Here is a 20,280-nt window from a genome sequence, read left to right as displayed (position 1 = left end):
CTAATATAAACTTGTATCTATACTGTCCATGATGACACCCTCGCCAATAGGATTTGCTCGTACTTGAACTTGTTCCTACTGCTCCGAACAAATCATCTCTAACTATATGTTCTATCGTTTTGTTCTCTGCCAAACCTCAAATTTGCCACATATCTATATCTCGTACCCTACTAAAATGTTCTTGAACTTGTTTGCTCTGTACTGTGAAGCGCTCCGATACGCTACCCAGGGCCTTGTTTGCGCTAAAGAAAACACTAAAAATAAAATTAAATAAATAAAAATAAGGAGAGTGTGCCGTATTATATAATACGGCCCCACGTGCCATGTCACATAAAGTGAGCACTGGAAGTCACTGCCATATCTTTGCACTGGCTCATATTCTAAATAGTCGAACATTTAGAGCATCCCTTTTATAGGTAGTATTATGATGAGATATCGGAGTCAAAAAATATTGTCCTACCAAAATATTGCCCAAAAATAATGAGGACACTAACATTAACTATACTAACTTTTTGTAATTTTTTTTTTAAAATGGCATCTACCAAAATATAGAAGACCAAATATTTTCACATAACAAGTAAGTATATTGCATTCTAAATATTGAACATTATTCCTTTAAAAAAAAATATAGTAACATCAAAAATATTGCAGAATGCAGCACACGTAGAAAGTGAAAAAAATTAGAAATAAAGCTATTTCTCCTCGTTACGCCTCACCAGGGGAAGAATAGCATTTTCACCCCTTCCAGGTCTACCACTAATGGTGAATCTAGGAAGGCGCCACAAGCCATGGATGTATGCGGGGGAACACCCACGCTCCACCCATGGAGTGCCTCCCTGGGGCAGGGTAATACAATGCAGTGATTTGCACTACCTTGTGTTACTGAGATTTATTAAGCCATCCAGGGCCACAGAAAGTGGCCTTCCGTGGTCTGATAAATCTCACTTAGGTTTTGTGTTGCCATTGCGCTATGCAAGGACGACGCAAAACCTTGCTAAATCTGGCACTACACTTGTCCATGTGACAAGCCATATGAGCCCCAGTTCCACTTTTTAACTTTCTATGGAGAAGAATTGATCATTCTTACTCATAGACTGGTAAGGGACAATCCGTGAAATATGCTCACAAGTGGGTCCTCTGACACTGGGTTTTCCATTACAGTTCAATGCCTTCAGAGGTTAAACTGGAGATGAGAAGTGAACTTTGCCTCAGACTGAGACATTCCTTTTCTCCTCCATGGGGTGGGCTGCAGCATGGATTTTAAATTATGACATTGTTGCCCCAGATGGATAGGTTTGTAACATATGTTTTGAACGCTGAAAAAACTAAAAAAGATTTTGGTACACAGAATCCAATTTAAAGTGGAGTCTTTCAAGTCAGGAAATACTTTCTCCACTCTCTACATGAAGGTTGGGACATACATTGACACCATCCTTTATTTGCAGCGTGAGTACAGAATGTAACATCAACACCATGGGATTATCAGCAGTGAACATTAATGGAAAACTGGAGATTTGCAAGGGGCACAGGATGACCGTAGGAAGTGCAAATATTTCTTTACCTGCAGTAATATGTCACCTATATGTAGTCTCCCGTCAACGTCAGCAACGCTTCCGGGGCTGATGGCTTTGATTAGGAAGGATCCTCCAATTCTTTTGCCAGTCAGTGCAAATCCCAAACTGCCATTCAGTGGCTTTTCCAGGTTAATACTCATTATGCGGCCCTGTAGAAGAGCATAAAGAGTTACATTCACGTCTTACAAAACAATACAGAGAATATATAAAGCGAATAGGCTCACATGAAACACAGTACTATACAGAGACAATTTTTGGAAGAAGGTAGTAAGATAGCTAATCACATGGCATGTTTTCTAACTTCATTCTACAAAGCACAATCACATAATGTGCTTTCCCATCACATTAACAGTTCCTAACCCATGATGTATTTCATATCTTCATTACATAGATTCCAATCAGATCATGAAGATTCTCATCCAAGCCACTTCTGGCCTTTCAATTCCTCTTTCCATTGTTATTGACTGCTAAGCATAAAAGTTTCCTTCCTGCTTTTCTGTGTTTTCTCCTGTCTCCACCCTTCTCCTTCCCCATTCCTTACTTACCTTCCTCCCATTTAAAGATTACTTAGAAGCTGCCATTGTACTGGACCAAGAATGGTACAAAGCTCACTTGATTTTACCCAAAGATGTTCCTCTTTTTGGGCCCAGCTCAGGAGTGAGCTCTGTATATTTAAATCAAGCAAGTGCTTCAAGGTATCTAGATAAGCCTTCCCCAGAATATATTCAAATTAATCATGATTAATGCCATGTTTAAAGACAACCTTATCATGTGCTACAATTGTGGGCTATCATTCCAAAAATACACTACTCAGTGAGTCAGGTGGCATTTAAATAAGTAAGGTTAGAATGCCTGGATGACGAGTTACACGAAGTAACACTTCTCTGCCTGGGCTGCTGGGAATAAGGCTTAACACTTCACTTTCCAGCCACACAAAACCCTGCTGTTCAGGAGTTAAGCAGACTATCTGGAAAAATACCTCTTGCAAGTAGAGGGATGTTGCTACACAGAGAGGAAGCCAGCATCAAGTCGCCCCTCCTCCGTGGTTGTCAGACATGGCACAAGATTCCCCACGTCTTACATCTCTCAAGGACTTCCACTGAGGCCACCAGGCATACTGCTAAAAAGTAGGCTAGCACAAGGTAGGTTTATTTAGAAAACTGTTCAGTATTTCACAACTATCTATGTAATACTAACTTGACAGTTCATTCACCCACCACCCAATGTCAACTCTCATGGGGCACATTTTGATGAATATCCAGTCTCATCTGTGTGCCTGTGCTGATGGGTACTGTCTCTCTCCGCCAGGTTTTTCTTGCCAATTGGACACTTTGCTGGTAACCATTTGGCAAAGAATAATGTTCAGTCCATGCTGCCTGACGCTGGATGGACTCACTGCTGTGTGCAATGGACTATCCACTTATGGAATGAGTGTTAGAATATATCTTGAGGGCTTACCACACAAAGTGGGTTACATGTGCAAGCTGGATCTACCATGCCTGTTCAACGGCAGACTAATCTTTAAATTGGCACTAGAAAATACTTTGGCGTCCCTTGAGATATTCAGCAATATTACCTGCTTAGTATTCTTGGATTCTACCTCCACCTGGAAACCGCTCAGATTACCCTATTTTTACAGCACAGCCCTAAATAAAATCCTCAGAGCTGTGCTGGGATTTCTGAAGATGTTTTCCAGAAGTCTTTTTTTCGGAAATGTCTGTTTATTTCTAGACACTGCAGTGTAGGAGAATGTGTAGCTCTATTTAGATCTCAATGCAAATGGAACACCTTGAAACTCCACCAATAGTTAGCTCCTTAAATGTGCATTTCTGATCATAAAAGAGTATCAGCCCCCTGCAGCCCAGCACTATTTGCAGCTCTCAAATGAAAGCAGAAATTCAAAAGATAGAGCTATTTCAGATGTACTGCATCTCACATTGATGGAAAGAAAACCCGATTTCCCTGTACACTAGGGACATGAGATTTTTAGACTGTGATGGGCAGTTCATCAGATATCAGTCCCAGTACAATGTGCAACACCTGTTCCCAACCTAAAGATACAGTGAGACCCCATTCCACCATGGGAGTCTGGACAGAAGTAATTGGGATAAATTGACTTTCATTACAATTTTAAATAAACTTGTTTGACTTAGGGTTATTTCTAGAAGTAACTCGAAAGGACTCCTAAAACACCGGTCAAGGCATAGGGGGCAACAGAATAGAACTGGATCAGATAGATCCTGATAGGGACATCTGATACTGCTGTGTGATCTTCAGTATTACTGGGGCACCTTTGTGGGACTGAACTCCCATAGAATAGCATGTTCCCATTAAAACCTATGAGAATTGCGTTCCAAAAACCGGAGAGCAGAATGGATCAGAAAAGATCTATGGACCAAGAACATGGCTCTAGCAGAAAAGATACTTTTTTAGAAAATATCTTTCAAACAGTTATGCCCCAGGACTTCATATTTTCATCAGTCTTGCTCTTATTCACTGTACTTCAATTATTAAGTGCTTATTGAATAGGCATTTCATTTCAAAGTAACTACCTTACTTGTGATGACTAATTGCCACAGCTAGCAAGAAGAGTAAAAGAAGAACTATAGGAATCAGGTTTCAGGTCTCAACAAAGGCCGAGCCTCCTAGTCAGTAGGAAACAGATGCAGTATCACCTCTGGTATTGTGAAATCTTATCTACAACTGTAGGGCATGGAAAAAAATGTGAAACTTGTAATTGTTGATTCCATATCCACAAACACTTCTCATTGACTCAGGGTCTGAGTCCAGCCTGCACATCATTAAGTTGAACTAAGGGTACAGCAAGAAACCTTTTAACCTCAACATTTTTATAAATACATGTTTAAGTCTGTGGATCTTAAACAATGCACGATAAGCCCATAGTTAGTCTTTCTCGTCTATTCTTCCAGAGAATTCCTCAAAATAACAACAAATTATTACCTCATTAAATAAATTCCAAACCCATGTCATAAATGCTGATCCACCATACTGACAAACTCGCATCTTTATAAATAGAGCCAGTGAAATTATGCAATAATGGATGGCTAAAACGTGACAAGGGTGACTAAATTGTGCAGCAGAGGAAAAGCAAATTAAGTGGTAAGGAAAGAATTCTGCATTGCGTGTAATGAAAGAAAAACCCTGCGGCATTATCTATAGCGTTATTATATGTTTATTCCAACAGTCTAACAAAATTCGATACGAAAAGGATCCCAATGTCCTAGAAAACATATAGGTTATTGTGAAGGGAGTCTGTGTACCTCAGCAGACCATGTGCAATATGTTAGTCGTAAACTATCACCCGTGAATTTTAGACACGACGATGTATTTCGCATTAAAACAGCTCCCGTTCTTTTTTTGTTCGTGTTGTTCTCGCAGTCCTGTGCTATAACTGAAAGACGGCGTAGTTGTGCATCCTGGCATAATATCACAATTTTAGAAATGTCAAATAACAGGTATAAATTAAAATTTCCGAAATTACAGGAATTATGATGACATAATTGAAATTTCACCCAGCCCTAGTATACAGGCTGATTGGATTATATGTGCCTGTTGAAATGATGGTATTCTATTTGCTATTAGTTTACCCAGGATGTACAATCTAAACTGAGCATAGACAGGAGACGATAGGATGAGACATCTGGGAATCAGCATGGTTTACTGAAAAGAGCATGACCGACCTTGTAGATGCCAGCAAGGAGCCCTATTTGTATACACCATCTACATGGACTGAAAAATAGGGGCTAAAGAGCCCTTGAGTGCCTTATAAACTTCACATGGGAGACCATCAATGCCAAGCTTTTTAACCATTGCTTTGTCCTCTATTGCATGTGTGATCTCTTCGGTCGCTTCAGGTACTTTGAGCTCCTCCATCTGCAAAGATGAAAGTTTGTACAGTTCTAAAGTATTTACAAATACCACACATTTCAACCTGTGTGGAGTGGGAGGGGTACCATGCAGTTTCTCTTAATATCCCACCATCTCATCATTGATGACTGCCTGTTTAGACCAATGAGTCACCGGTACGTCTAAGTACTCTAATAGGTAAGGCATATTAGCCATACAAGAAGACGGTCTTTTTTATCCCCCTCTTTTTGTTACCTAGATGGATGCTGCCTATACTCAAATAGTCTCAGATGATCTATCCATTCTCTGCATGTCTTCCTACATCGCTAATATTTTGTGTGCACGCTACATGTTGAAGAACTTAGGGTCTTATTAGGATGTCGGTGGAACCGCCACCAACAAGCCCTTAGTGGCGGTCTGATCAACAGACAGCCCTTAGGTCCAACCGATGCATTATGATGCAGGATGTGAGACCCTTGTCTGTCGGAGTGGAGACCGCCGTTTCTGTCGGGATCAGTGATCCCTACGGGGTGGCGGTCGGAATCGCAATCCCTGAATGGTGAAGATGCCTGTCTTGGCACTGCCGTTGGGATTACGATGTCCCTTTCCAACAGCCTTTCCTTGGTGGGAATGGACTTTGGGGGCCCCAAACTGGTACCCTGTCCTTTGTGAGCCACTGTAAAGTGGCCCTGGGGGCACAAGTAGTGCCCCCAGGCACCATGTGCCATGCACCACATGGTGAATGGCACACTGTGCATGTATGTCCACAAAGTGTTCGTTTAGACTGCTGCAATTTTCCTGGGTGTGCAGCACAAGCAGACATGTTAAAGAGCACTTTTTGACGACCAGCACAGCGTCTACATTCTAATTCAGGAGTAAAATAAAATGATGTTCTTGCATAGTTTTATTTTGCATTTGCCAGCGCTGTTGGGCGATGCGGGCCAAGTCATGGGAGGGGATAGGAGGAGTACTATGTGCACTCCACTCCCTAAGTGCTCATGTGTGTTTGTCCAGCCGTTTCAGGTTGACCAAAAAACACACGCACACTTAGGTTTTCTCCAGCATGGCTGCATTGAGCAGCTGGGTCGGAGAAACCCCACACTCTCTGGTCTGAGCAGGGCGTCTTTCCTGCTCGCTCAGATCAATCGCGCAGGGATTGGACAGGGAGTCTGTTCCAGGGGCTGCTGGGACCAGGCAGGAAGAGGAGAGACGGCGCGATGAGACACGATGCAGGAGGGTGCTGGCAGTAAAAGGTATGTTTTTTAAAATATTGTATTTCTAACCCACCCCGCACGATACCTTCTGCGCGACCCCACCGCCCCACCACCCTTCGTTTATGGCAGCCACCGCTGACTTTATTCCATTCCATGGAATTGAGGGAAGAATGGAGCAATACTGAAAAAATATTCTGTAAGAATAATCAAAGGATTGCATGGTCTTCAACAGTGAAAATGGCAATAATTAAATGTCTTTAAGAGACAAGAATAAAACACTCTCTTGGAGAACTATGGAAAGTTAATATGTGCTTTTATTCAAATAGCGTCGCCATTCAATAAAAAAGAAGATCGCCTCAAGGATCGAAAGAGGTCTTTAAAAACGAAAGCAAACATGCAGCTGAACAAGAATATGAGGGAGGCTTTAAAAAGTGAGGGAAAAAAGAGAGAGCATATTATTTTTTTTTTTTTTTTTTTTTTTTTTGAAAAAGTTTTTATTGAGCAACAATTCGGTCACAAGTATGGGCCTACAACCACCCGGGCCGGCCGCTAGGTACATAAGGAAATATACACATATCAAAGTTGCAATCCGTTCCCAGGGCACTGCCCCGCAGTGGCTCAAGATAGTTCTCGAAGAACAGCAAGCGTCAGTCCAACAGTAACAGAAACAAAAGAAAAACAATAAAAACAAAAGGCGAGTTACGAGGGGTACCAGTGCGGTTCAGGCTCCCCCCGGGAAACTCCAGTCAGAACATTTGAACAATCCGCTAAAGAGAGGAGTACCGGGAGGCCGGGGACGGAGGGGGGGGGGAAAGGGGGGTCAAGGAAGATGAACGTCCCTATGTAGTTGGTACAAAAAGCGCCAGGAACCGTCGAGGGTCAGGGGGACATGGCGATATCAGTGTCTACCAGGGGGGGCGTACAGATGCCTCCGCGATACGCATTCCATTGGCCCCAAATTCTACCCCATGCCCCCGGCTTGCCACGGGCCACATACACTGTCTTCTCCCGAAACATACACCAGTCCATATTCTCCTTCCATACTGACACGGTGGGCGGCCGTTGAGCGCCCCAAAGTTGCGCTATATCCCTCTTGGCAATCATGTTCCCTAGGGCCGCCCACCGAGTCTGAGCCGCGTTGTAGTCATTGGGCTCCCACACATTCAGGACACAGCGACGCACCTCCGGCAGCAGTACAACCCCGGTGACCTGTCCCATAACCGTGTGGACCCGGCGCCAATAGTCCGCCACCTCGCGACACTCCCAAAGGATATGAAGAAAGGTGGCGCTGAGCCCGCAGCCTCGTTTACAGAGCCCGTCGTCGGAAAATCCCATCGCGACCAAGCGCGGACCCGTAACATACACCCGATGGAGAATCTTGAGCTGTACCAACCGGAGACGAGCCGGAATGGCAACCTCCTTGGGGGACGACAGTGCAGACTGCCAGTCTTCGTCATCCAATTCGACCCCATCCCCAGTCCAAGCCTCCCGAAGGCGCACCAGGAGATCCGCCCGGTGATTAATCAATTTTTTATAAATTAAAGAAATAGTACTATCAGGGACATGTCCGTCAAGTACGCGGTCCTCGAGGGGCGAGGAAACAGGGACCGTGGTCCCCTCCCCGAAGACCGAGAGCAGGGCGTGTCGAACCTGGGCGTAGCGGAAGAACTCCCTGTCGGTCAGCTCGTATTCGGCCTGGAGCACCGCGAAAGTCTTGACCGCGCCCTTGTGCCACAGGTCTCCCACTTTACTGATACCAATCGTGTCCCACTGGTCAAACCCCTTGGTGGTCCACAAGCTGCCCAGGCGGTCGGAGGCAAACAAGGGAGTAGCACATGTCATTCGCTCACTCCAGCCCGTGGCCGCAGTGGCAGCCCTCCAGGTCCGCACAGCAATCTTAGTAGGACCCGTAAGGGTCCGGTCCGCCAGGCGGGAATAAAGTGCCCTGTTGTAGTTCCCGCCGGGAAGCAGGAACTTGTCCATCTCATACGCCGGATTCAAGCCGGGCGCATACGTGGCGTGGTTAATGGCAGATAGCTGCGAGGCCCAATAGTACCTGCGAATGTCAGGAAGCGCGATGCCCCCGTCATACCAGGGGAGAGTGAGCTTGGCAAGAGCAATACGCGCCCGGCCGTTCCACACCAGTCTCCTCTGCAGGCTCTCCACCTCCCGAAAGTAGGCCACTGGGATAACGTCAAAGGAGTTCTGGAGTGCATAGAGGAACCTGGGAAGGGACATCATTTTAAACAGCGCGGCCCGACCCAGCGGGGACAGGGGCAGCCTGCACCACCGGGCCGTGTCCTCCCGCAGCCGCCGAAGTGGACGCAGAAGATTCTGCTCGTAGCGAGCCACCGGGTCCAGCGAAACGTATATCCCCAGGTACTTAAAGCCGCTCAGAGATATTTGAATCGGGAGCCGAGGCGGCAGGAGAGGAGGACCACCAGCGATGGGATAAACGCAGGATTTAGACCAATTGATCGTGAGACCCGAATTGTTCCCAAAGGAGGTCAGAACGTCAAAGAGGACGTTGAGTGACTGCCGCGGTGAGGTGAGGTACAGGAGAATGTCGTCCGCATACAGCGAGACCCGATCTTCAAAGCCCGGGCCCCACCGGATCCCTCTAAGCGAGGGCTCCCAACGGAGCCAGGCAGCGAGTGGCTCCAGGGCGAGAGCAAAAAGCAACGGGGACAACGGGCACCCCTGCCTCGTGCCCCTGCCGAGGGCAAAGGGCCGAGAGACCCGCCCATTCACCACCACTTGAGCCATGGGTCCCGTGTAAAGGAGCCTCACCCAGCCAATAAATCCCTCCCCAAAGCCGAATTTATCCAAGACGGCCCAGAGGAATGGCCACTCAATAGTGTCAAATGCCATCGTGGCATCCAAAGAGACCAGCACGGCCGGCTCGGTGAGGAGCTCCGCCCTGGCGAGGACCCCGTGCAGACGCCGCAAGTTAAGAGCGGTGTTGCGGTGCGGGATGAAGCCGCATTGGTCCGGATGAATAAGGTCGCACACGACACTCAACAATCGATTGGCCAGGACTTTCGCCAGGATTTTAGGCTCTGCATTGAGCAGTGAAATAGGCCGGTAAGAGGTACAGCGGTCACGCGGCTTGCCCTCCTTGGGGAGAACGACTATAGTGGCCAGGCGCTGGTCGGCCGGAAGGGAACCCGCCGCAAGAGAGTCGCGGAACATGCGGCCGAGGAAGGGCGCAAGCTTATCAGGACGCAATTTGTATAGTTCAATGGGCAGACCGTTAGGACCCATAGCCTTGCCCGAGCGAAGGGAACGAATCGCGGTCGCTATTTCATCCGACGATAAGGGGGCGTCCAGCCGCTCCCGGTCCTCAACGGACAGGCCGGGCAGAGCAATATCTCTCAATAGGAGGCGAGAGTCATCTTCGTCCCTGTCAGTCACCGGGGAGTACACCGCCCGGAGGTGGTCAGCGAAGCATTCCACAATCTCATCCGGTTCAGTCACACACCCACCATCCGCAGCACGCAACTCGGGGACCACGCGATTCACTCTCTCCTTTTTGTCCAGCCACGCAATCAACTTTCCCGCCTTGTCCCCCGCGTCATACAATCGGCCCTGCTGCTCCCTATACATAGTTTGGGCCGCGTCAGTGACCAGGGACCTATATTCGAACTGTTTCAGGCTAAGGGCATGTAGCCCGTCCGGAGTAATATTCGCCTCCAAGGCCGACTCCAGCCCCGAGACGTCAGTCTCCAGCTTCACCACCGCCTCGCTCCTAACCTTCTTGGCCACCACTATCTGGGCGAGGGCGTGTCCGCGTATAACAGTTTTAAAGGCTTCCCAAAGGGACAACGCAGACGACACCGACCCCTCGTTTTCACTGAAGTATTGGTCCATGGCCTTAACCAGGCTGTCACGAGTCACAGGGTCCCGCAGGTACCAGGGGTTAATGGGAGCTATCCGCCCTGCGGACCGCGGCCCGGTGTCAAAGAGAAGCCACAGCGGAGAATGGTCGGAGATACCACGCGCCAGGTGTCTGACCTCTCGAATCCGACCAGTCTGCGCCGCTGGCATAAGGAAGTAGTCTAACCTGGAGAGACTCCCATGCGCCCCCGAATGAAAAGTGAACTGGCACTGGGTCGGATGCAGTAGTCTCCAACTATCCACCAAGCCGAAGGTCTCCAACATCCCACCCAGCCATGACTGGGCAGCGGGGAGGGTCCTCGGTGGGTGACGATCCAGTTCACCCGAAACCACAGAATTAAAGTCCCCGCCCATGAGCAGGAGGCCGTCCGGGAGGTCAAGCAGCATTCGACCCAAATCAGCAAAGGTGGAGTTCTGGAGGCCCGGGGGGACGTAGACTGAAACCAGGGTAAGGGGCTGCCCCTCCCACCTCCCAATCAGACACACATAGCGCCCTCTGTCATCCGAGACTATCCTCGTGATCTCCACCGGAAGGGAGGTTCGCAGGAGAATGCCCACCCCCCTGGAGCCAGTTGTGAAACCAGAATGGGCTACGAGGCGGTATCCCCCTCTGTGCATCGCATGGCAGACACTGCCGACCAAATGCGTCTCCTGGAGAAACACCACATCAGGAGTCAAACGGCGCAAATATTGCAGTACAACACCCCGCTTAATACGGTCCCCCAACCCATTGACGTTCCACGACATAAGCCTCAACCCGTCTCCCCCCATCCCCTCCAATAGAGCAAGAAGCCCCCAGCCCGCCGCACCGCTCCCAAATATGGATAAAAATCAATTCCTCGCCCTGTAAACAAAAAACACACAACTAAACAACCCCTCTTCCCCCCCAACCCCACCCCAAGTCCACCGCCCCCCACCCTGCACCCCTGCGGGCCTAAGCCCCCCCCCAACTTGCAGTGTGCCTGTCGCCCCGCTAACCCCATTCTACAAAAAGACCCCGGAGGAGGAAAGGGACCCGAACCCGCCCGCACCCCTCACGGGTCCTGGTAAAACACAGTATGCAAAAGAAGTAAGACCCAACTGTACAGTGCAAAAACGCAAAAGCAAGGACCAAAGGTCAGTCTAAGGGGACCCGTCACCTGCGGTGCCCCCAGAGGGCCCGGGCCGGCCACCCCCGTCCGGCAGCGAGTCCAGCCAGTCACTTGCGGCCACAGGAGTGTCAAAAAAGACTGTCCGCTCTCCATGCTCCACTCGAAGTTTCGCCGGGTAGAGCATCGAATACTTCAGGCCTAGCTCGCGGAGACGGCGCTTCACCCCCTGGAATCCCATCCGCTGTTTCTGGACCAGTTGCGTGAAGTCCGGGTAAAAGTTGACGATCGAGTTCTCGTAGCGGACCGGGCCACGGGTCCGTGAAGCCTGCAGAATAGCATCGCGGTCCCTGTAGTGGAACAGTTTAGCCACGATAGGCCTCGGGGGGGCCCCCGGCCGCGGCCGGCCGCCAGGAACCCGATGGGCCCGCTCCACAGCGAAGAATTTACTTAGGCCAACAGGGGACAGCTGCTGCAGGATAAGTTCCTCGACCACGAGGTCCACCGGGCGGCTGTCGGAGGACTCCGGTACCCCAATGATACGGATATTGTTGCGTCGGGCCCGTCCCTCGAAGTCCTCAAGCCGCCGGGCCATGTGGTCGTTGACCACTCTAATGTCCCCAAGCGCGGCCCGCAGATCCGACACCTCCGCACCCAAGGTGGAGGTCCGTGTATCAAGGGCCTGGACCTTCTCGTTGGTTTTAGAGAGGTCGGCCCGAATCAAGGTGACGTCGATCGCGACAGTGTCGATCTTACGGGCCAGGGCCTCATATTGCGTCGCGATAGTTTCCCTGATGCCCTCGATGGCGCCCATAATGTCCTGTAGGGAAGGTTCCGCAGCGACGGTCGTGCCTCCCCCCGCAGCATCCGGGGAGAGGCCAGCAGCGCCAGGGGACCCCCTGCCCTGGGTATAGCGGTCCATGTTGTTGCTCTGGACCGCTCCCCCGCGTAGTGAGGCCTTGGTCTTGCGCCCCTCCGGTCCCCCTTTGCCCGCCATGTGAGCGCCGTCACTCAATGGGACCTCCGATCAAGGGGTGCACGGGTGCCAGAGAAAGGATCACAAACTGTCGATGTAGGGGTCGGAGGCGTCAGACCCGTCCGTAGCAGATGGAAGCAAACCTCGGGCAGAGGCCCAAGAGGCACCCCGCCACCTTGAGCACGCACGCCAGCTGATCTCCTGAAGGCCAAAATCGAAACCGAAAGTGCTGAATCGGTGACTGGCACCGCGCTGAGGCCGCTGTTGTTCAATTGCAGCCCGGCCCCACGGATCACCTCCACCCCGGCCTCCTCCGTCGGGTGGGTCCCAAAAGTTCCGGCGACGATAACTCAGGATTCCCAGGTCCGATTAGAATTTTGGAAAGAGCTATATAGTCAGCTGGTCTTCTTCTCTCAGATTCCATACACCAACTCAGGATAGTCTCAGGATTTATTCCGAGGAGCAGAAAGGGTCCGGGGAGCCCTGTGCTCACGCGACCATCTTGGATGCGCGCTAGGCTCCTCCCTCCCAGAGAGCATATTATTAAACAACATAGAAAGGATTATAAAAACAAACCTAAAAAGATTGCCTGGATAGAAAAAGAGAAAGTATGGACTGAAACGATAGCAGCTCTCAGACTCAGGAATACCAAATTGTTTTGGAATATTGTAAGTGAAATAATGGGGGCATGGAAGGATATTAATGTCCCTCCAGTCACTGAAGAGGAATGGTGCAAATACATAACAGAGCTCTATGGAGTAAAAAATAAGAGTAATGATGTAAATGTAAATTGATAACTGTATAGCACACTACTCACCCGCAAGGGTCTCAAGGCGCTTGTACAAATACCGCTGTGGAACCCATGGCTTTCCCTGTGAGGTGTCCACTCCTGGGCACCCCCAAGGTGGAGGCCAGGCATCCTTAGCGTTGTGGGGGCCGTTGTGGAGATTAAGCAAGCTATTGCCCAGAGTTGCAGAGTGGGACTCCATGATTGGAATAGGCACCAAGGTGAGAATTGTCAGGTCCGTGGAATTTTGAGCCCAAGACCCGCCGAGGTGTGGAATTGAACCCTGGTCCCAGGCCAGACCTCTGCATCAGGGTCTGCCACTCTAACCATTGAGCCACACTTCTCCAACCAACATACACTGATATTAATTAACATTTACCTGGTGAAGGAATCTCTTTCTTGCTACTGAGCCTGCCGTGAGGGGAACGGCATTTGCGAGGGGCACATCTGTTATCCCTGCCACAATCCTTGCCTGCATTATCGCCGTGAGGGGAACGGCACGGGAAAGACCACATTACCCAGAGGCCACAGCGCCCGGCGCACGCTGCAGACGTCATCACGCAGCGCCCGGGTCCTATTTCAGGACACCAGCAACACCGCAGCGCGGGACGCGCATTTACCTGGTGAAGGAATCTCTTTCTTGCTACTGAGCCTGCCGTGAGGGGAACGGCATTTGCGAGGGGCACATTTGTTATCCCTGCCACAATCCTTGCCTGCATTATCGCCGTGAGGGGAACGGCACGGGAAAGGCCACATCACCCAGAGGCCACAGCGCCCGGCGCGCGCTGCAGACGTCATCACGCAGCGCCCGGGTCCTATTTCAGGACACCAGCAACACCGCAGCGCGGGACGCGCATTTACCTGGTGAAGGAATCTCTTTCTTGCTACTGAGCCTGCCGTGAGGGGAACGGCATTTGCGAGGGGCACATCTGTTATCCCTGCCACAATCCTTGCCTGCATTATCGCCGTGAGGGGAACGGCACGGGAAAGACCACATCACCCAGAGGCCACAGCGCCCGGCGCGCGCTGCAGACATCATCACGCAGCACCCGGGTCCTATTTCAGGACACCAGCAACACCGCAGCGCGGGACGCGCATTTACCTGGTGAAGGAATCTCTTTCTTGCTACTGAGCCTGCCGTGAGGGGAACGGCATTTGCGAGGGGCACATTTGTTATCCCTGCCACAATCCTTGCCTGCATTATCGCCGTGAGGGGAACGGCACGGGAAAGACCACATCACCCAGAGGCCACAGCGCCCGGCGCGCTGCAGACGTCATCACGCAGCGCCCGGGTCCTATTTCAGGACACCAGCAACACCGCAGCGCGGGACGCGCGCGGGCCGCGCCCGGGCGAAGCCCGGGCCAAGGGCAGGCCCGTCCTTGCCCGTCACTGACCGGAGTTGGCCGGGGCAGGGCCACCCCTCTAAGCTGTGCCAGTCCATCATTGGTCCCCCCAAGGTACTGTGGACTTTGTTTTCTCATGATCCTCTGGCACTATTCCTGGTTGTCACCCCGCTCTTTTTTGCCATACATCTGCTGAGCACTGCGGCAGTCGACCCCCCTATGCTAGTTTGCTTATTTTGTCTTTTCCCAGGCAGTGTAGCCATTGTCCATTGTCTACTGTGTAATAGGGTCAATTCTGAGAACTTGTAACTACCCCGGGTTTAGCCTGGGCTTGACCAGTGCCTGCCTGTGTTTGGTCAAGGCTGAGTTTGTCTACACCTTTCGGCCTTTTCTCTCACATTTTATTTTGTTTTTTATCACCGCAGGCATCCACTTATTATTATAGTTTGGGGCTTGACATAGGTATTGCTTGTTTCTATTCCACTCTAACATGCCTCTAAGGTCAGGTAAAGACCGTACAGTCCAACTACAAACTTCCAAGGGAATAGTTTCTGGCCCACTAGATGCATTCATAACTAGAGCCACCGGGATCCTAGAAAAAGAAATAGCAATGACCGAGAAAAGGCTCTCTCTAGATTTAGTCAGTGGTAAGCGTTCCTCCATAGGTGCCCTGGCTACAATTCCTAGTCCTGCAGCCCAAGCCCCATCTAATTATGTACATCCAATAACGACAGAGGCACTGATGCATGCTGTGGGAGATGGGGTGAATTCTCTACATTCGACAGACAACCTTGATTCGAGCTCCGATGTTACCCAGTACAATGGGTCAAATGCTAGTGGCATGGACAGAGGGGACACAATTAATAATTCGGTGTCGAAGCCACCGGAAGTGTCTGACTACGTCAAAAAAAAAACCTGTAAAAGGAAAAATACCCAAAGCAAACATGGGGGGAGAGTACAGAAGCTGCCTAAATTAAATGCTCCTAATAAAACCAATGCAGCTGCTCCACAGTTTCACAATGCTACACACCCCCCCTTGGCACATCCCAATGTATTGTGCCCCTCTCTAACCCCTATCGGTTCATCTGACCCTTGCCCCACTTGCTTTAACAGCGATGAAATCCTCCTGGTAAAAATGGAGGCCATGTTCAAAACCCTCCTGCGCCCCGTCTTGGAGCAAACAAGGTTGATGTCCATCAAAATCGAAGCCTTGGAATCTGTCGCGAACAGGAACATGCGCCTACTCCATAAGCTAACTGCCCCCCCCTTGGTAGTGGGGGCCCCCACCTTCCAGGCAAACATAATCAACAACACAGACAATGTGAGCCATGGTAAAACAATGGGGGCTGCAAAAATAACATCTATGGCTCAGGTGGTTTCCAAGGATATAGATAGCACCGTTGGTGCAGACATCCTGGTGCAGGAATCTAGTAAGACCTCCTCCATGATAACAGTGCAACGAGCTCAAACTGGGAGGGTGGATGACAGGGCAAAAGTTGCACATAGCACCCCATCCCAGCCCCCTTTAGGAAAGCCAACTACTTTCCGTAACCCTACAATTCATAATGGGGGAAACATTGCTAAGGGTGTTCACCCCCGCACTGACCTACCCCCAGAATCTAATCAATATACCATTGTGTTAACTGGGGCAGCACCAGTTAAGGAGGGTGTTAAAGAGACAGACAGGGACCTATGTAATAAAGTAGTATTTTGGCTGAATAAAAATCGCCCTCTCCCGCCATCTATTTCAACCGAAATCCTATTAGTGAGGAGAGTTGATTGGGTGGGTTTTGGGACTAAAGACTTAGAGGGTGACTGCATTTTGGTATCGTTTAAGGATCCCTGGGTGGTAGAGTCAATTCGAAGGGAAGCAAGGTTTGCAAGAAAGGGGGATGTACAAACACTGGATCTTGCTTATTTTTACCCCGACAGACATTCTAAACTCACACCAGGCCCCCGTCCCAAGCGATTATTAGATAGGAGGCGTCCGATCGTGAGAACACCTTATCACTCCCAACATCTTCACCTTTTCAATCGATTCGGCCCCCTTTCTGATCTTGAGGCTGTCGATTGACTACATTTATCAAGTAAGAAGTATAGTATTGTGGAGAGCCATAGGAATGTAATATCTGTGCCCGGCAGGGTGGAATCTTCTATGGGGCAGGTTGTTGGGGGGGGCTCATTGTTAAACCCTACGGAGGGGTCGGTTGTAGCAACTACTGAGGAAATCATGGGGGTGGTTGGTGCTTGTATGATCCCAAGATTCGAGTTACGGGCTGAACCCGAGAAGGTAGTGGAGATCCCAGCCCCTACTGTGCCAACGATCCAATCATATAAAAGTAACGTAACATCTCCCCAAGACATTCTAAAGGTAGCCTCCTGGAATGTGGCTGGGATCAAGGGCCGGCTACTCTCAGAGGAGTGGTTGGAATTTATAGATACCTTTGATATTATATTACTCCAGGAAACTTGGGCTACGGCCCCAATCCATAGGGTTGGGTTCATTAATTTTTCCAAACCCGCAATCAGAGGTAGCAAAGGGCGCGCTTTAGGGGGCCTATTGATCTGGGTGAAGCAATCCTTGGGAGTCCATTTAACGGAAATCTTTCTGGAACATCAAGACCTTATGGGCATCAAGTTGAGTAAAGCTGCCCATCGGGACCTGTTCATTATTAACATCTACACACGAGGCCTACCCGGTGGCCGCTGCCCTGGCATTGTTGATGTAGTTGATAGGTATCTTGATAGTTCAGGAAGCGATAATCTTTTTGTCCTTGCGGGCGACTTAAACTGTACCTTTGAGCCGCTCCAGGCAGTTGGGGACAGTTGGGGGTCCTCAGAGGATGCAGTTTGGAACATTCCTGACCTGTCAATTGATAAAATCGCCAAAGGGACTGAGGCAGCTTTGAATTGGTTGGCCTTATGTTTGAACAGGGGCTTAAGGGCAGTTAATGGCCGCTCCTTATCAGATCAATGTGCCTGTAATACCTATGATAATGGTCTAAGGAAAAGCCGTATAGATTATATCTTGCTAAAGTTGGAACTCTGGCATTATATGATCGACATGGAAGTGGTATCCCGCCCAGAAAGTGATCACAATCCCCTGTCGCTCAGTCTAAGGTATCTGGGTTCTGATAGATTGAAGAACCCAGATACTCTTAGGACAGGAGACCTCACCTTGACAAATGACAGAAGAAGGTTGAAATGGTCTAGGATAGCGGGTGACGCCACCCTCCATGAAAGTATTACACAATTGGTTACTCACACGGTGAACGAATTTATGGCCACTGTGCCCGAGGGGGTTGGCCTCGATCATGTTACCAAGACCCACGAAGGTTGTTTTGAACAGCTTAAAATTCTTTTATCCAGTCCATACCTGGCAGGCCCGCCAAAAAAGCTAGGTTCCAGTCAGAAATGGTATAACGGGAAATGTAGGGAGGCCTATAGTCAATTGGTTAAGGCGGTCAAGTCACGGGTTATGAGAGATGTTAAGGTAGCCAGGGTCCAGTATAAAAAAAACCAGTGGGAAGCTAAAAGAGAGTGGGAAGATAGGCATTGGTCCGATCTTCTGGATGCATCGACATCCAATAACCAGACGAAATTCTGGGAACTGGTCAAGTGGGGCAGGGACCCAGATTCGAAAATGCCTACAAATCATGTCCCCCCCGGAACTTGGGTGGATTTCTACGCTACCCAATTTAGGTCTGAGATCTCGGTATCCCCCACTTTGCTAAGTTACAAGCACACACTGTTGGACCACGGTGGGGTCCTGTTCTTTTCTGAACAAGAAACAGAATTAGCATTGGGCCTGACTGAGCGGGGGAAGGCTCCAGGGATGGACCTAATCCCCGTTTAAATCCAACCAAGATCTTTGGATACCGTATATTACTAGGTTAGCCAATGCAATTGCCCAAGGAGCTAGAATCCCAATGAGCTGGAAGGGGGCTGAGATCCTCCCAATATATAAAAAAGGGGATCGGTCCAACCCGGGCAATTATCGCCCGATCAGCCTAATTGATTCCCTCCAAAAGGTCATCGCTCGAATGATCTTAGGTAGAGTTCAGGGATGGATGGTTTCAGAGTGCATTTTGTCTCCCATGCAAGCAGGCTTTAGAGCTGGTATCAGCACCATCGACCAGGTGTTTAGATTCTGTCTGATATACTGGAAGGTGGTGCTGCTAGGCGGGGGAAAAATTTTCGCCGCTTTCATTGATCTGAAGGCTGCTTTTGACATGGTCCCGAGGGCTAAACTGTGGTGCGTTTTGAGAGACCTAGGTTTACCCTTGGAACTTCTGGATTTAATTGTTAAATTGCATGTGGACAATTTTGCTAGGGTTCGGTGGGGCAGTCAAGGACAAGTGACGGACAGTTTCCCAGTAACACGCGGGGTTCGTCAGGGTTGTGTCCTGGCGCCCACTCTCTTCCTGCTATTTATTGACCAGGTAGGAAACTTTTTTAATACCTTCCCAACAGATGCTCCCTCCCTGGCTGGGAAGAAGTTCCCCATGCTCATCTTCGCTGATGACACTCTGCTCCTCTCTAAGACCAGAGGCGGTTTACAGCGGGCATTGAACCGCTTTGAGGAGTTTTGTGTCATCAATGATTTGAAGGTAAACGTGGGCAAAACTAAGTTCATGGTATTCACAAGGAATACTCCGGTTCGGAGCGCGGTAATGATGGGTGGTGCTAACTTGGAACAAGTAGATCACATGTCCTACCTAGGGGTTACATTAGACTTTCGTCTGCGATGGAAGGAGCAGGTAGTCGAACAGCAGCTTAAACTGGCCCGCTTAACTGGCTGTCTCCTTAGGGAACAAAAGAGATCCATTACTAAACGAGTGCACCCCGCGCTAAAAATCTACGACACAAAGATTAACGCTGCGATTTTATATGGAGCGGATCTTTGGGCGTACATGGATCTATCTAGTCTGTTTAAAGCACAGTGTAAGTTCTTGCGGAATCTAGTGGGGCTTCCTCAATCAACTCCATCTATACCCCTTTGTTTGGACTTAGGGTGCAATCCAATTAATGAGATGGCGAGGTTCAGACTGGTCGCCTTTTGGAGACGGATTTGGTCTTCCCCTGACCTTGCCTTATTTGCTAAGGAGCTTGTTGAAGTCAGGTCTCTGGAGGGATCCGGGAGAATTCCATGGCTACGTACGGTTAGAACCATTTTGGTGCAAATGGGTCTGGAACAGCTGTGGTTGTCTCCTGGAACCAATGTGTTTCCCTCCAAACAAGAATTCAAAGCATTGTACTGGGCCTCGGTCCGACAAACCCTAGTGTCTGCTTCCAGCTCCACCAGTCTAACAGGCAGGTTCCTGGCTAACAAGCTGGACCATTCCCGTGAGAATTACTGGAACATTATCACCAGGCCGCTAGATAAGAAACTCTACCATCAGTTTCGGGTGGGTTCTTTGCCGCTGAATACATTTGTTAAAAATTGGGGCACTGGAGTAACTGAATTTTGTAAATGGTGTCCTGGCCACAAGGAGTCAGAGGGCCACCTCTTATTTGCTTGTCCCAAGTACCA

At 49.5% G+C, this 20,280-nt stretch overlaps 1 protein-coding gene across 2 annotated transcripts in view; it reads right to left on the bottom strand.

The window, feature by feature from the left end:
- FRMPD2 (FERM and PDZ domain containing 2) overlaps window positions 1-20,280 on the bottom strand; it is a 503,133-nt gene that overhangs the window by 137,763 nt on the left and 345,090 nt on the right. For both annotated transcript variants that reach the window (XM_085608774.1, XM_085608775.1), the window contains exon 34: window positions 1,562-1,723. In XM_085608774.1, the coding sequence (XP_085464900.1) occupies window positions 1,562-1,723 (162 nt within the window). The remainder of the gene's footprint in view (window positions 1-1,561; window positions 1,724-20,280) is intronic.

The sequence above is a fragment of the Triturus cristatus genome, chromosome 1_2 (assembly GCF_964204655.1).
Source record: "Triturus cristatus chromosome 1_2, aTriCri1.1, whole genome shotgun sequence".
Taxonomy (NCBI): Eukaryota; Metazoa; Chordata; class Amphibia; order Caudata; family Salamandridae; genus Triturus; species Triturus cristatus.
The sequence above is the reverse complement of the archived record's forward strand: the minus strand, read 5'-3'. Positions and strand labels throughout refer to the sequence as shown.